The 17,869-nt window shown below is 40.8% G+C and overlaps 2 protein-coding genes and 1 long non-coding RNA gene across 3 annotated transcripts; 2 read left to right on the top strand and 1 right to left on the bottom strand.

The window, feature by feature from the left end:
• Window positions 1–322: 322 nt before the first annotated feature.
• Window positions 323–8,669, bottom strand: LOC308307802. The gene is made up of 3 exons (XR_013963239.1): window positions 8,539–8,669; window positions 7,980–8,135; window positions 323–2,601 (listed from the first exon to the last, which is right to left on the bottom strand). It is a non-coding gene; the product is annotated as an uncharacterized lncRNA (long non-coding RNA).
• On the top strand, window positions 4,278–7,349 carry LOC308308229 (tRNA (guanine(26)-N(2))-dimethyltransferase-like; the record flags this gene model as incomplete). Its single annotated transcript, XM_080753593.1, has 1 exon — window positions 4,278–7,349. Exon 1 carries the CDS (start codon window positions 5,442–5,444, stop codon window positions 7,347–7,349), a length of 1,908 nt encoding a protein of 635 aa, XP_080609719.1. The 5' UTR covers window positions 4,278–5,441.
• On the top strand, window positions 8,116–17,779 carry gsdmeb (gasdermin Eb). The gene is made up of 10 exons (XM_080753081.1): window positions 8,116–8,245; window positions 8,568–8,772; window positions 9,274–9,466; window positions 10,600–10,774; window positions 12,335–12,455; window positions 13,106–13,213; window positions 14,106–14,233; window positions 15,272–15,434; window positions 16,513–16,586; window positions 16,876–17,779. Exons 2-10 carry the CDS (start codon window positions 8,568–8,570, stop codon window positions 17,101–17,103), a joined length of 1,395 nt encoding a protein of 464 aa, XP_080609207.1. The 5' UTR covers window positions 8,116–8,245; the 3' UTR covers window positions 17,104–17,779.
• The last annotated feature ends 90 nt before the right edge of the window (window positions 17,780–17,869 follow it).

Genomic DNA, 17,869 nt, shown 5'->3' with positions numbered 1-17,869 from the left:
ATCACAAAGTTAATAGATTCGCAGATGCCTTTTCGATTTGTTTATTGGTCACACCCCATGTGTGTAAAGGACCTTTTTAATTTACACTCCCTTTGTGGAAAGGACCTTTGTAAGGAGTTTAAAGGAAGTGAAGTTGAAGAAGGGTGATGATGCATGAGTGTTAAGGTTATTGGATGTTGTCGCTGCCGGGCACAAACCTTGTATATCTAGAACTGTAACTTTTCAAGAAATTGAAAAATAATAATAATAATAATAATTAATAAATAACCTTCACAAGCCCTTCTCTATACTTTAAATATTTATACAAACCCACCCAGACAAAAACAATTACTAAAAATTCCAAAAGTAGCAGAAATATTTTCGTTAATTCAGCACGACACTCTAGTACAATGAAGTAGGCCATTCATTTACAAAAAGAAACACAAATAGAGATACAAGGTTTATGCCCGACGGTGACGATTTAAATGTTGGTGCTTTAAGGATGTTGTTTTCTCTGAACCAAACACGGTGGTAGGATGATGGGTTTATAACTGGAGTTGTATTTATGTTATTATATTTATTTATTTAGAATTTTATGTATGTATTTATATTTTATATGTATTTATTCCATTAATATACTGTGTTTGTTTTGTACTCGTTGTATAGAATGTTCTACAATACACAACAAAAGGCCTTATATTTATATGCAGTATTTGTACATCATATTTATTTGTATATTTATTTGTTTGTATTTATGCTATTTTATTTATTTTGTAATTATTTTTGTAAATAGTTTTTAAAATACAGATTAAAAAGCCTGTTTGGCCATATCTTTATAGAGAGTATTCTGCCATTTACTGTATTTATCTGTTTATTATCTATTTGACCTTTTCTATACCATATTTCTATGCAATACATCCATTTATTGGTGTTTAAATCACAGTTTCTGTCTTCTGGGTTGCATCCTAATTAGTCTATGGACAGAGGGATCCGCTATTTGAAAATATTATATATGTGGTTAATCAGCTTATGATATGGTTGCTGGAATGCTGGTTACAACATTCAATGAGCAGTGTTGTGGTGTGGAGTGGAGGAAGTCCATCCTAGTAAACTCACCCAAACTCTGTTTAAACATTATACATGGATACTTAATTAGAAGAAATGAACATCTGAGCCATAGTATAGTGGACTAATCATTGGACTCTCCAGCTGAATTCAAGTTCCAGTTGTCCTGTGGTTCAATATAACTTTACCAACTAAAATCTAACATACTAAAGAATACTTCAACATTTTGTGACTTAATGGTGCTGAAGTCTATTTCAAATCAGCAGTTTAATTTAATTTGTAATAATTGAGACCAAGACACAAATGAACGCTTCAAGAGTACAGAGGGGATTAATCCTTCATGGTCCCGTTTCGACCTTCATTTTGTCTGTGGGGGAGCATTTTAATGTCTTGTGGGGACTGAGCCAAACCGGGACACAAGAGAGCAAAATCAAGTGTTGCCAAAACTGAAATTGAAAGAGCCACCACAGTCTGCAGTGAGAAATAGTGTAGTGGTCTTGAGGGCAGTCTTTCAGTTCAGAGGTTCTATTTTCAAATCCCAGTTCACCTCATTTCTGGAGTACTTTCACATTTTCAAGGCTAACATACAAGAGAAGAACTCAAAAGCAACAGGAAACATTGGCTGTGTGAGATGGTGTAGTGGTTTCAAGGTCAGACTCTCAGCTCAGAGTTTCCATGTTCAAATCCCAGTCCACCTCCACCTACAGTTCATTGCTGGAATACTTTGACCTTTTCAAGGCTAAAATACAAGAGAACAACTCAAAAACACCAGGAGATACATGTTGATGGCCCAAAGGTGCCTTGGATAAATGGTGTGGTCTGCTTGATCGGTTGCCTCTACTACAGACAGATCGCAGGTTCAAGTCCCATGCCATCAAGGTACATGGAGCACCAACGGGAGGGGCCTTGTCCCTCCCCTGTTTCCTGAGAGGTAAAGGTGCAGGGGATATGTCTGAAAAAAACTGAACAGCTGAAAATGTACAGGTAGAAATTCAGAAGGATCAAATTCAGAGATGAAGAAAATGTTCCAAGTTTTCAACAATGTCATGTACTTCCAAGCTGAAAAGTTACAGCTAGAGGTACTCAAAAGCACTATGATTCTGAATTTCTACCTAAATATCTGTATAGTGTTAGATGGTGTAGTGATCAAACTCTCAGTTCAGAGGTTCCATATTCAAATCCCAGTCCTCCTACAGATCATGGCTGTATTATTTGGACCTTTTCAAGGTTAAAATACAAAAGATGTACTCAAAAGCACCAAAAAACATTGTCTGTGAAAGATGGTGTAGTAGTTTAAAGATCAGACTCTCAGCTCAGAAGTTCCATGTTCAAATCTCAGTCCACCTACAGTTCATTGCTTGAGTACCTTGACATTTTCAAGGCTAAAATACAAGAGAACAACTCAAAAGCACCAGGAGATACCTGTTGAGGGCCCAAATGTGCCTTGGCTCAATGGTGTGGTGCGCTTGATCGGTTGTTGGTCCTCGGTTTCAGACAGGTTCAAGTCATGCCCAAGGTATACGGAAGACCATCGGGAGGGTTGTCCCCCCCTGTTTCCTGAGAAGTAAAGGTGCAGGGTTATGAAAGGTCTGATGAAATGAATACCGGTATCTAAATACTGTAATGTTTGCGTGCGTGCATGTGTGTGTAGACAGGGGGAAACACAGTTGAAATATATACAGTAGTCATTACAGCTTCTCAAATGAATATAATCTTTCCATCATTCACTTAATAGCAACCAGGGGCGTCACAAGGGGGGGGGGGGGGGGGAGTGGGACTGAGTTACTAGCGTGCTGTGAGCTTGTAGATCTGCTATTTTTGAAAAGTTGTGAAAATGTGTGAAAATCTTTGAATATATGTATTCTTTAAGCGAACATTTGTAACTCAAATTTTGCTTCTGGGGGGTCCCTGGAACTAAATATTTTGAGATGGTTGTCCGGGGTCATATCATTTTGGGGGTCCTTCACATTAAAACATTTGAGCACCACTGACATAGAAACATTTTTTTCAACATAGGATTTGAAATATTCATAGACTCGGTGCCGTGCTGTGAGCTTGTAGATCTGGTATTTTTCAATAGTTAAAGCACAAAATAACGTGTAATAATGTGTTCCCGTTCCCGGTCTAAATATGTAGTATGTAATATGAAGAATATTCATGAGGGGCCGCAGTGAATCCTTGTACCCAGGGCCCGGAATTTGGTGCGACAGCCCTGATACCAACATACCGAATATAAACATTATATTCTTATACTCATTAGCTGGGAAACTGCCAACAATCATTGTAATCATGTAATAATGGACGTTTCATGATGAGACATTAGAATTTAAAGTAAAACCACTGGCTATTATACTGACTGGAGGGTGAGATTTCCAAATTTTGAGGGTGAGATTTCCTAGACTGGAGGGTGAGTTTGTTTTAGGGTGAGTTTTCCTGTTACAATGCAGGTGTTGTCTAGAGCTTTTGAGTACTCCTTTAAATTTGTATTATAACCTTGAAAATGTCAAAGTACTATTGCGAGGACTGAGATTTGAAAACAGAATCTCTGCAATGAGAGTCTAATGTTTAGACCACTGCACCATCTCTCACTGTGAGTTGGTGCAGTCGAAGCTGGTGGTTTGTTCTGGTGCTTTTGAGTAATTCATTTGTATTTTAACATTGAAAATTTCAAAGTACTAGAACAACGTTGGAGGACTGAGATTTGAACATGAAACTCTGTGCTGAGAGTCTGCACTTGAGAATTGAGAATTGAACATCTAACCTTTGCACTGGGAGTCTGATCTTAAAACCACTACACCATCTCTCATTGCAGATACTTGTTGGTGCTTTTGAGTATTCTGTTGTATTTTAACCTTGAAAATGTCAAAGCACTTAGAGCAATGTTTTGTAGGAGGCCTTATACTCATACTCACTGCTGAAAGTCTGATCTTCAGACCACTACACCATCTCTCACTACAGGTCTCTTCTAGTGCTTTTGAGGAATTATTTTGTATTTTAAGGTTGAAAATGTCAATGTAATACAGCCATGTAGGATTATCTTCAGACCACTACACAATCTCTCACTGCAGGTTTCTGCTGGTGCTTGTGAGTAAATCTTTTGTTTACAAAAAGAGGCAATGTCCGCACACGTTAAAATGCTCACCCGTCACTTGAACTTGAGGAAGCCCTGTTGGGCGAAACGTTGTTTGGTTATTAATAAAGAAAAGACGGGTGAGCATTTTAACGTGTGCGGACATTGCCTCTTTTTGTTCATTATAGTTTACTTTTGGATCTGGCACCGTAAAAACGTCTGGGGGATGTGCATATCCTACACCTTTTGTCTAAATCTTTTGTTTAACCTTGAAGATGACAAAGCACTAGACTAGAGCGATGTTTTGTAGGACGCCCTCCTTTGAACATGGAAACTCACCGCTGAGGGTCTGATCAGCACTATACCATCTCTCACTGCTAGTGTCAGCATCAAAGGGGGGAGTGCAGTTCAGGAAGTGACCTCACTAATAGTCACATAAAAGCTCAGATAGGTGTCATTTCTTTCCATCCTGAATGACAAGCATTACATCAATATAAGTCTCACAGCCTCTATCTGCTACCCATGTGGATACAGCCTCTATTTGCCACCCATCTGGATGGCATATTATGTTCATCATTCGACTCTCATCTCATTTGTCTCCTGAGCCACAACAGTTCGGAAGGAACAATTGAAATGTAATACTTAATCCACCTTTTAGAATTTGGACGGACAGTGAAATTGTTCCTTAGGAGATTTGAACTCTAAACCTTCGGGCTTTAGTGAATAATCCACACATTTATCGTCTTGAGCCACTAACGCCTGCAAGATAAAACAACAACCTAATACTTAACCCAGCTTTTCAATTTCTTTTTCAGAAAATGCACTTGATTTAACAAAAAAACATATTTAAAAAAGAACTTGGTTGAAACTGCTTTAGTTTTGATCATCTGAAACTAAGAAATTGTGCTTTTAATGATTCGGACAACGTTACATCTAAGAGCGAGTTAAGACTAACCATATAACTAACCCTAACCTCTACGGAAGTGTCACCATTCAGACAATTAGAAGTCAATGTCTGAATGGCAGCATGTCTGAATGGAGAGCAGCATGGATCTATTTTTGTTTGTTTCGCTGGGGGATTTACAGAACCGCACCGCATGACGTAACTTCCCATAACGCAGCACTTCCGCTACAACTTCCGAGACAACGCACAGCGCAGGTCGCGCCCAGGGTGGCTATGACCTTATATGGATTACGTGATGTCAGATTTAGATGTGTCGTCAACTCCACATATGGAGATCTAGGTGATGTAGAGTCTATGATGTCAGTGACTGAATGGAGCCCATACTGAATATGAGCCATCCAGGACCCCCAGGATCCAAACACTATGGCTGGGGAGGACACAAAGCCTCAGTCCCCTACCGTATTACCGCCACATGGGGAAGGGCAGGGTCTGACAAACAATGAAGGGGAAGGACCCCAAACTGAACTTTTACCCGGGGAGAAGGTGGTTAGAGAGGGCAAGGCGGCGATCTTGTTTCCCAGTGCCAATGAAGTCTTTTATAACCCAGTCCAGGAGTTTAACAGAGATTTGACGTGTGCTGTGGTCACAGAGTTTGCAAGGGAGCAGATGGCTCGGAGAGGAGTGAAAGTGGTGGTGCCAGGAGAGAAAGAGAGGATGGTGGTTTCTCTGTCAAAGGAAAACAAGGAAACGGACAAGCAAACCGAGCCAGAGGAAGACGGGGAGACGGACAAGCAAACCGAGCCAGAGGAAGACGGGGAGACGGACAAGCAAACCGAGGAGAAAAATGGAGGACAGCCAGTTGTGACGGCAAATGTGGGGGAGAAATGTGAGAACGGCTTGAATGTATTGGAGGGACTGGCAGCGTCAGGCCTACGCTCCGTGCGTTTTGCCCTGGAGGTACCTGGCCTGCGTTGCATCACCGCCAACGACTTCTCGGCCAAGGCAGCGGACCTCATCTCCAGGAACGCCCAGCACAACGGGGTCACACACCTGCTCCAGGCCAGCTGCAAGGACGCCAGTATGCTGATGTACGAACAGCGAAGAAAGAAGGAGCGCTATGATGTCATTGATCTGGACCCGTACGGCAGCCCCGCCTCCTTCCTAGATGCTGCCGTTCAGGCTGTCGGTGAAGGAGGATTGCTGTGTGTGACCTGTACAGACATGGCAGTGATGGCTGGTAACAACGCAGAGACCTGCTACAGCAAATACGGCTCTATATCCATCAAGGCCAAATACTGTCATGAGATGGCTCTGCGTATCATCCTCCACAGTTTGGACCAGAGGGCCGGAGTGTACCAACGCTACATCCAGCCTCTCCTCTCCGTCAGCGCCGACTTTTATATCCGTGTCTTTGTGCGCGTCCACACGAGACCGGCCATGGTCAAGAACTCAGCCAGCAAACAGGCTCTGGTATATAACTGTGTTGGCTGCGGGGCTTTCTACTTACAAAGGATGGGCAAGAAAACGGCCCAAGGAAAGAATATGAAATACACAGCCGCGACTGGTCCTCCGGTTGGACCCGAGTGCCAACACTGTGGACTCACACATCAGCTGGGTGGTCCTGTATGGGCGGAGCCTCTCCACGACACAGCTTTCGTCCAGAAGGTTCTATCAGCCGTGTCCGGGAACCCCTCCCGCTTTGGAACCGCCAGGCGCATGGAGGGGATGCTCAGCATGGTCACCGAGGAACTGGAGGACGTACCCTTGTATTATACTCTGGATCATCTGAGCAGCACCCTGCACTGCAAAACCCCGCCTCTGCTCCAGTTCAGGTCCGCTCTCCTTCACGCAGGTCACAGGGTCTCCCTCTCTCATGCCTCCAAGAACGCCATCAAGACAGATGCCCCCCCTGCTGTCATCTGGGACGTCATGCGCTGCTGGGAGAAGTCCAATCCTGTAAAGAGAGAGAAGCTGTCAGAAAGTAGTCCTGCCTTCAAGATCCTCTCAACAGAGCCCAGCCTCCAGGCATGTTTCACAGTGAGGGAGGATGCCAACCCCCAGTCCCGGAAATGCCACCTGACCCGCTTCCAGGAGAACCCACAGGCCGGCTGGGGGCCCAAGGCTCGCGCCAAGGCCGGGGGTAAAATCTCCACTGATCTCCAGGGCAAGAGGAAACGGCATCAGGGCAAGCGAAAGAACCAGATCACAGATACCTCCCAGCTCAAAAGCCACTCCTGCAAGAGATTCAAGAAGGGAGCATGCACCCATGGAGACACATGCTGCTACTCCCATGATGTGGAGCAGAAAGATGGGGGGAAGATGGAGAGATGATCGTTGAACGTTTTAGTTGTTACTTTATCCCTTTTAATCAGGGAATATCTTAAAAGGTCCTGGAATAAATTCCTTACCAAAACATTTCTTCACCAATGTGTTTGTAAAGGTGTCTAGTAACACATCTCAAACACACACTGAAAGTTGGGGTCCCATTAACTCAACTTTACAGGAAAAAACACACCAAAGTACATATGCTTTAAGTAGCTTGTGAGGGGTCAAACTAGGGGTTTAACCCCTCATATGCTACTTAAAGCATATTTATTTGAATTTCCAAATATATCATTTATCATGATTGAGATTGAGAATAATATAGGAGTCCTGACACTACAGGGACATTTTCATCTTTACCTTTTATACAAAACAGTTCTAAATATTTCCTCCAAGTTTGTAAAAAATAATATATGTTTGATGTTTGATATTCTCTGTAAAAAAGGAAAACTCAATAAATATATTGTTAAAAAAAGAAGGAAAAAAAATCCTCCAAGTGCCATTGCATCAATCAAACGAGTAGGAATACAATTTAATAAAATGAAAAAAGAAAAAGAAAATTAAACCAAAAAATAAAAAGGGGCAGACAAATTAAGAGTGGAGAACTTTAAGCTGATACATTGTGGAGTTATCTCTCACCCATCCCCATGGTGTCACTGTCGCCATGCAACCTCTGGAAGGGGCGGAGCATCCACTGTTCATGGGTGTTTCAACCTCTGCATGGGGCGGAGGCGGAGCGTCCACTGTTATTATGTCCTTCCTTTGTCCATAACTTCTGCTGAATCTGCTCTGCTGCTGCAAACAGAACACAATTATTTTATAGAACTCCACGGATTATAGTCTAGAGCAGGCGCACACCAAGACGTTTCGTTTTGAAAACACTGTCGCCGGGGAGTTAAAGAGTGGTAAAGTACATATTTTTTATTCACTTTTTAATGTAACATACTAAAACAACGATCAGGTGGTTTACGTGGCGTATGATATTGCTGATACTTGCTTAATGCACTTAATTAAGTTTGGAGATGTCGACGCTTAATGTTTATAATGTTACTTGCCAGACAGCATTCCATTTATTTCTGATTCGGCCGGGGAGAGAACTCCTCCCAACGGGACTCCCGTGAAAACTTACCCAAGCCAAGACATGCAATGTCAAGACATGAACATTACGAACATATGAATTCAGATCAATTGAACTTACAGGTTTCTCATAAATTGTCTTGCTTGAAGATGTTCGCCACGGCTACGAAAACCCTCCTGGAGGAAGTTGACGGTGACGGGGACCTGCTTCCAGTGACCAGCCTGAATGACAACATCAGAATCCTGTCGCTGGTTGTCAAGCGCAAACGCTCCTGGCTGTGGCAGAAGAACAAGTATCTCCCCTCGGACTTCAGTCTCGATGATGTACTGGTAGGAGATACGCCGATAAAACCAGGTGATTCTGAATCTTTTTTTTTTTTTTTTTTTTAAAGCCCACAGTAGCCTAGATATACAGTATATTGTGCCATGGAGGTATTTTGACTATTTATGTGCCATGTGCTTAGTTTAGAGTTAATGTATCTATTCTAGAGATAATCTGAGAATAAGCTGTCTCATTATAACTGGACTTCACTGGACCCACACAAATACAACAGCTTCTACATGATTGATTGATTTATTGAGTAATTTATTATAAGTTTGCATAGGAAAATGTACAGTTTCATGACAGTACAGTTCACTGGTACAATGTCAACTAAAAGGATACTCCCAAGAAAGCCCTTGTCTTGTTTCAATTGAGATCATTTTTAAACTCATATAACATTGAATGACAGACAGATAGAACACAGTACTATGCAGAATATATCATAAAACACATTGCAACACAAGTTTAACATCTTTTAATTGAGAAACACTGCTTCAACCACTTTCCTCAATGTTTATGTTTCACTGTCCACAGTTGTCACAGAGACAGACTTTATCAAGTATAACGGAACATTCAGTGACAACATTCAGGGAAACCTGGAGGGGAATTTTGTCCATGCCAACGTGAACATGGGGGGTAAGGACACATCTAAACTCCAGTCGTCCTTGGGAAGTTTAAAGAAAGAGGAGTTAGATGTTCAGAAGTTGCTTCGAGACTCCAAAGACAGGTTAGTCTTTCCTTGTGTCATTACATTCATTACCACATCAATCATATTGTAAATGGGATATAAAAGCCTAATGCCTTACTAGGGCTTAGGCGGTCAGTAATTTAGTTATTTTCTCATTTTTGTTGTTATTACCTATGAAATCTAATCTTAATGTTACCACAACCTTGACCGAAATAAATAAAGTGAAGTAAAACGTGAAAGTGAAAGTTGTTTTCACTTTCAACACTCACTGTCAGTATTGTTTGTTTGTAGAATAACTGCAACCAGCATGAGTGATCTTTGGTCGGCCATACAGGGTTTTATGTACTGGATGTGAATGAACATTAACAGTATCAGGAAAGTTTCCAACTCTTGGTTTAACAACTTGTGTGCATGCACCAAAAATAGTCTATATCGATAAAGACCATGACTGAATCAAAGAATCAAGAACAAATCAAGTAAGCTTAGAAGATGAGGTTGCCTGCTTGCTACCCCAATTAATACTCTACCATATAGTTCCAGAATCAGATCAAATCAGAATGCAAATAGCTAGATGTTTTTATTATGTAAACAAATTGTGTTATTTAGTTGACCGAGTCTCTCAGTGGGCCCCTCCTTTTTTCGTCCCTCCATTAAATCTCTTTTCCAAAAATAACTGGTCTACAAGCTCACAATGTATCATAACTTGACACGTTGAGCTTTTAAATCTGCTATTTTCTCTAGGGTTCATGTGGTCAAAACTTAAAATCCAACTGTTAAAAGTACTATGCTGTTATGTTACCAAATAATTGGAAGAAGATTGTAGACTGAACGTAATGTAGATCCTACAAATCAATGAACACACAATCTAGGGAGGAATTGCTAAATGCAATGCTAAATATACCTTCAACCCCTAGAGTAATTAGAAGGGACGTTAACGTGCAATTTAACAGAGAACTATAAAGAAGGGACGTTGCTTCATTGGTTGTTAGCGTTTACAACAATGTTGTTTTACTGTATCCGTTTAACAAATAACTATACATAAAGTCAAACTCCATATACTTCTCCTTTTTGATGACATCAAGCTTACTCTGACTGTCCATGCCCACGCTGTCCACATAAACACACAAAACGAAACAAAAAAAAACATGGTGTGATTTGTCTCTGTGTTGCAGGGTCATGGACATGTCCCACTGTCTGGTGAAGCAGACCATGGAGAAGCGTAGAGAGGTGTTTGGCGTGGTGAAGGAGAGGATCGTGACCTCTCAGCCCTGCTCGGTCATAGAGGAGGTCCAGCAGGGTGGACAGTGTGGGGGTCTGCTGAGCCTCTGCTCTCCCAGGAGCACCAAGGTAAGGTATGACAACACCAGCAGCTTCTCTATGACTCAGAACTAGGGATGGGACGATAAGCGATATTATCCTTTATTGTGATAAAAAACACTCATGATAATCGTATCGTGGAGAATTAATTTATCGTGATATCGTTCTCCGTCATGCACTGGGATCAATTAAAGGTATATTCAGTGATTGTATTTCATTCAAATAAAAATATAATTGGTACATTTTCCATTCATTCTCCTCACTAGAATGTGTGCTGACCATATAAGGACTTCCACCATGGCCCGCGTTACGAGCATAGCTAGATTCGGGTTTCAGAGGTGGCCAGCCAGTCCTCGACCAATCAGGGTAGAGTATGGCCATAGTTATGTCATGATGTTTAGTTATGATGGTCAAAATAAAAGTTTTGAGAATCACAGTTGCTCTGAAATAAGAACGTCTGCTAAATGCCTAGATTGTAAACTACTGAACTCATAAAATGCCACAGTCTGGTAGTAAATCAGTATCATACATATCCTGAAGCTGGAGACGTAGGCCTACCGATATTCAGTGATTGGGTCTAATGATCAAAACGAGAACATTATAATGGTATAGAAAATCTATAAAAAACTAAACATTTGCACGCTGTGACAAGATGACCCCCGGCCACTTTCATTATCACTGAATACACCTTTAATCTTTCAGCTGCATATCCGGTACCATTTAAACCCTCTATTGGTAAAATGTACTTATAATATACGTACTTGATAAAGTATTTTTTCACTTTCTACCAAATCTCTTATAGCCGATCTACAAGCTCATAACATCAAGCGTTGTGAGCTTGTAGATCGACTATTTTTTGGCAAATGTTCCACCCCATAATGGATGTTGGGGATATTTTGATTATCGCGATAATATCATAAATCACGATTTCTTTGGTCACAATAATTGTGATATGACATTTTCGTATCGTCCCATCCCTACTCTATGACTCAGAACTAGGTCACGCACAAGATATTCTCTCAGGGTCATGGACTCAGAACGACCTAGATAGGAAAGCTGTCTGTGTGTCCTCAACCACTGGACCGTAACTTGCAAACTTAGAATTGGATCGCAAACTAATCCCTTATTGTAATGTTATGAACTAAGAACAGATTAGATAAAATTGTATGTTGGTGAGAGACAGTAACATTTGTACCATGAGCGGAAATCTTACAATTTAGGCATTTAGTAGTCTACTAGGCACATTTACAGTAGACACATTTACCCTGAGCAAGCAAGATCAGAGTAATGGTGTTAACCATAGTCAATAAAAGACAGGGTTAATGATCACATAAGTAGAGTGCAAAGAAAAACAGTTAAGTAGGATACCAGATCATTTCATAATGCATCTCAGTGTTGCCAAGGTTTTGTATTTCCCCACAAGGAGTACAAATTCTCCCTTTTGTTTGCTATATCATTTTCCCAAATATGTGAGCATCTGGCCAGTTTGTTGACAACTTGATACACAACATTCTTTCTTTTGAACGTTCTCTGTTTGGTTTATGGTGTATTTGCTCTCCAGCCTCTTTGTTTATCATGTTTGGTCTGCAGGTGTCCATAAAGGAAAATGGCAGTCTAAGCAAAGACAGCAATGTCACCCTGGAGATTCCCCCCCACACTGCCCTCGCTTATGGACTCCTGGAAATAGTGGTAAAACACAATGGACACTATGGTGAGAGGTCCTATTCAGCGTAACTTTATAAACTCAACTTCTGAAACCCTAGTAAAGTATACTGGCAGTGAATTCTTCGCCTGAGTGGATTTATAGTAAACACTGTAAAATAAATTCAGTAAAAGCAGATACCAAGACTCCTAAAACGTCTGAAATGCCACCACGTGTTGAGATACTGTAAGTAAGAAGAGGGCAAGACAATGCATAAAAGGTAGCCACACTGTGAAACTAGATAATAGTTGCACTGACGAATGGACACTTTTTGTTTGGCTCTGCACTATTCAGTTGTGTTGGTAGTATTGAGTATTTTGCTTGTGTTTGACATGGTGGTGAGATACTTGTAGCATTGACTGTTATGGACACTTTTGTTTGGCACTGTATTGATAAGTTGTGCCTAAGTATTGCTATTTGCTTTTTAAGTATGGCTGCACTTATGAGTGTTGACTGTTTTTGACACTTCATGTATATATTCTTTGTTCCTCTTTTTGGTGTACCTTGCTCTTTACTGTACACTGTACAAGTTTTTTTCTTTTCATACTTCCCTGTAACTTTGTAAATATCCTTAAACTGTTGTGCTGCCTCCGGGCTACTGATTTTCTCCCTTGTGATAATGAAGCTATCTATCTATCTGTGTTTTGTTCTGTCCGCAGAGCTGTGTCTCATGTCTGACACTAAGGGAGGTTTTGAGGTGGATGGGCCTGCTAAGGGGCTAGTCGGGGCTCCTGTTCATGCCTCTCAGCATGACTTGATAAAACAAGGTAAACAAAATGGCAGAGTAACAGTTACATTATTGTGGGCATGCTATATTCTTTACATGATCCGTTTATGAATTAATTAAAGGGTCTAATGGCAGATTTGTCTACATTTAGAATAGAAGTCTCTGCTCTAAATTCACTTAAAACACTTTCATGCAACCCGTCCCTGACATACTTGCCAACTAAGGTTCAGGCCTGTTCTATGCTCTTAGTGTACGCCAGCCCTTCACTTGTGGATTATATGGTGAAGGATGACTCATCTGGCCATATCACTTTGTTCGGCATCTCAGATTTCTGCACCACTAAACTCTCACATGTGAAGCTCCAGTCCTGCCATTTGGGCCCCAATGTGTTTCACAAATCACTTCCAGTATGGAAGCATTTGCATTGGTTTTTTCTCCTATGATTATGATTTCTCCTTTCATGACTTACATGTTACAAGCAAACACATGTTTAGATTGGAATCCTGAATGACAACTGTTGAGCAACAGCTTTGACCTAGATATATAGGCTTTCTTTAAACTTGAGGTCTTTGTTGTTGACATACACATCTGTAGGATTAGTTTCTATTAGATTTACTTTATTTTAAATTGAGATAAAGTATTACCTTTTTATTTAGCTATTGTTTTGAACATTCAAAGACTGTAGAACTAATGAGTGAAATCACCTCACTCTTCAATTTATCTTTGCATGGTAATGGTAAAAACATATATAGATCATTAAATACATTGTACTACTTCACATTTGCCGTTTAATAACATGATTTTAGCTTTCATTTCCCTCCTCAACCTCACTGTGCACACATACTGTAGCATAATGAAACGTTTTTTTTTGACACCATATGAGAATGATGAAGTTGCATCCCATAACTGTTTTTTAATTTGTTTGCTGACAGAGCTGGACAGACTGAGCCATCATTTCCAGAAGCTGTCATCACTTCCTGCTTCGACACGCTCCTCTCTGCTCATGCATGTGACCAAAGTCATGCAGGACCCTGAAGCTGTCAGCATGCTGGAGACTGAGGTAAGAGACTGTGTTAAGACCCTGAAGCTGTCAGCATGCTGGAGACTGTGGTAAGAAAAAGAAGGTCCATTGACTGAAAAGTTGCCTTAATTAAGTTATCCTTATTGTGCAAGTGTAGACGGCGTAGGAGTTGTTTTATCTATTCTAAAAATATATCCACCTCTTTCCGCGGGAATTTACTGGAGAATGTTTTGCACCACACTGCACCACACTTCCGGTTAACAGCAGACATACAAGCTCACGTCGCGTCGCAGATGCAGCCGTTGTGAGCTTGTAGATCACACTCGGCTGCGGCGCCGGAAGCTCCGTCCAATTTCTGCGCAATCACGATGGGATGTTTGAAACTTGTGGATACATTATATTTACAAAAATAGCAACGAAAAACAGATCTACAAGCTCTCGCAACAGATTCTTCGCCGGTAGATCATCTATTTTTGATCATTTATGTATTTCCTGGAACAACTTCATGAAGCACTGATGAATGTTTTACATTTCAGAACCGTTACATTTCAGGAAATGGAAAAAAAACCTGTGTTCCAATGGCTCACATGGTCTATGACTCCTCATCATAGACCGATGTGTGGTCTATGACAGTCTGTCTTCCCGATATACGTCTGTTTTGGCAAGATTGGTCCATACTTATAAATAGGTAAATTACATTTTTCAGTCTTGGACCTTTTGTTGGCTATGTTGACAATAAGAAAAAGATTGTTTGATTGATTTTAGGACAGTGGTTCTCAAAGAACAGTGGTTCCAGGGGGTCCCCAGCTAAATGTGTTACCGTGGCTATTTAAAAATAGCAGATAGTCTCTACATGCTTGCAGCACGTTACTTACTTGCTCCTCTGGGGGTTCTTGGCACAAAACATCTTCAGATGGGGTTCTGCGACCAAATATAAATCAACTTGGGGGTCCTTGACAAGCAAACATTTGAGAACCACTGCTCACGGGCCGGGGTCAGTTTTCACAGAGCCTATTCCTTGTCATCCCTTGTCTAATTCTGGTCAGCATTTCCTAACGGTCTGTCCTTTTCATTCAGCTGAACCAGATGGGCGTTGATGTTGAGACAACTGACATGGAGGATGTTGGGACAGAAGATAGCAAGGCCATATTGGAGCTCTTGGAGCAGCAGTCTAGTGGAGGGGAAGAGGACCCTCCCTCTAATCTCCATGCCGTTCATCTTGTCATCAGTGCCTTGGACGGTGGGGAAAAGCTGTCCTTTGTGCAGCATTATTACTCATTTCACAACCTTAGAGGGCCTTGTATGTCCAAGAGTATACCTTTCAGGAAATGGAAAAAGGAAGCTACGTTGAAATGGATCCACTGTAGTTATTATTTTAGTCTCAAGGAATTGTTAATACTTTTCATTGGTTAAACATTTAATTTAAAAAAGCAGATCCACAAGCTCTCGCAAAGCATCGTGAGCTTCAGTTCATTAGGTCATATGATGAAGTAGGGCATTCATTTATGAAAAAACATGAAAAGATTGTCTCATACAAGGTTTCTGTCCGACATAATCTGAAATCTATTCCTAAAACCAAACTCATCTTTTCAACTCTCAAGACAACCTGTCTTGAGACGTCTCAATAATTCCTAAGATACAAATCCAAACTATTGCTGTATTTGTCCTCCTGGTAATGTTAAATGATGTCCAACAGGATTCAAATGTTGGATAACTAGGACATGACGTGGCTCTCAGGATCAGCCTGTGGCATAAAGTCATCTATGATTTCAGTTGTCTATGACACCGTTTCCCAAACAGCGGGTTGGGATGCATATGTTTGTTGTGGAGAAATGTTACATTTAAAAAAGTTTAAACAAAAGAAATTACCAACTTTTCATCAATTCATAACAATTCCAACATTTTTCAAAAGTATTTGATAAATTAAATGAAAAGAATCTAACAATATCCATAAATACATTTAATCAAAGTCTAAGAAGTAGTGAAAATAGCCGATCTACAACCTCCATCTGCTATTTTCACTAGTTTAGGTCCCAGGAAAACGTCTAATATCTGTTTTAATCTGTTTTTTTAAAAGGTTTGGAAACCACTGGTCTATGAATCACTGGTCTATCTATGACCTATGACTGAGATCTGGGCAATGTTTCAGCTATTGACTTCTATTGGGACATTAAAGTTAAATATTTCAAAATAAATGTATAACAGACAAACACATACACTGACAAACAGACCATCATAGAGGGCTAGCCTCTTGCAGAGCCACAGCATAAAAACACAAATTATATCTTGAGGCATTTTTTTGGGTCATTGTCTTTCAGAAATGACAGATGATGGTCTCGCTGTGCTTGGAACATGCTGCAGTCCTGAGCTATTACTGGTCCTGGAGCTGCTGGTGAGTAATGTTATAGAGTATAGACCATGGCTAGTTGGAAAGGAGAGGGGTCAAATTAATAAATCCAAGTCATTTCCTAAGATTACTCAGTTTAACCACTATCAACCTGCCATCCATTGGGGACTATTTGGGGGTCCTCGGCTTGTTTGGGAACCCCTGTTACAAACTGACTCAATGGCTCAGTGCTGCAATACAGGACAGACATGTTCCTGTTTGACATGCATGGTGTGCAAACTGTGCATGTCATGATTACAGTGGTTGACCCAGGGCCTCTTCCTCTGTTCTACAGGTACAGTGTGTGACGGGAAGTGGGGAGATGTCTCTCAACAGTTCAGCACTGGCTCCACTGACTACAGAGGTCTATGAGAGGATAGAAGGTCTCTTTGCCTCTGCTAACATAGCCCTGAGTAGAGAAGCAGACACACTGAAGACAGACATGAACCAACAGCCAGGATATCTTCCTCTTGTCCTCTGTATTGCCATCAAAGGGCTTGCCTCATTAGCCCGCAGTGTTTGATGTTGTGTGATGATTTGCAGGGATATGTATTTTTTTAATGATGGTTTGAGGTGGCCAGTTTCTATGCAGGTCAGTGTCAAGATTTGTCCACCAGAGGGCACCAAATGCCTTGTACATTATCACTTTAACTAGATATTTTTCATGTCATTGCAATACTACCATGCTGCTCCACAGTGTGGAGTTTAAAACACTGTCTTTGTCTTAGATGTGGTCTTTGTTTGTTACTCACACAGTACACTACTGTTTTTCACAAGTGTCAGCATTCACTGAAGCCGAAACCGACTGCAGACATGTTCTCCTGTATTGGTTAGGCTTAATGTTCATCAGTGTGTACTGTAGTGGGCATATCACTTGGCAAAACACCAAGCCTATTTCACTGCACTTTCAAAGCTACATGCCTGATCTGGGCCAATCTTATTTGTGTTAATAGTAGTACAACTGTAGCTAGTACTTGATTCATGAATTTAGTTTTTTTATGCACATTATGCCTCCTATTGGCAATAATCATGGTGACCACCTGACCCTGTGTAGCACACTAGTGTGGTGATTCTCAACCTTTACAATTTCAGGGACCCAACGTTGAGAAACAGCATACTGGTTTACGTGTGTGTACTGTGTTCTCTGTGCCAGTGTCAGAACAATTTTGATAATCAAATAAATTGGTATAGTAACAGTACTATGGTGTTTGCCAGCTATTTTTTTTTACTTTACAAATACATTTTGATTTAAACACTGCCCATTGTATGAGATTCAGACAAGTCACAAG

Source organism: Nannobrachium achirus, assembly GCF_963921795.1.
Source record: "Nannobrachium achirus genome assembly, chromosome: 2".
In the NCBI taxonomy this organism is placed as follows: domain Eukaryota; kingdom Metazoa; phylum Chordata; class Actinopteri; order Myctophiformes; family Myctophidae; genus Nannobrachium; species Nannobrachium achirus.
This window is presented reverse-complemented; position numbering and strand designations above follow the sequence as displayed.

Coding starts and splice junctions, on each gene's coding strand:
- gsdmeb (XM_080753081.1), top strand. CDS start 8,568: ATGTTCGCCACGGCTACGAAAACCCTCCTGGAGGAAGTTGACGGTGAC. Junction 9,467..10,599: donor CTTCGAGACTCCAAAGACAG/GTTAGTCTTTCC, acceptor TCTGTGTTGCAG/GGTCATGGACATGTCCCACT. Junction 15,435..16,512: donor TGTCATCAGTGCCTTGGACG/GTGGGGAAAAGC, acceptor ATTGTCTTTCAG/AAATGACAGATGATGGTCTC.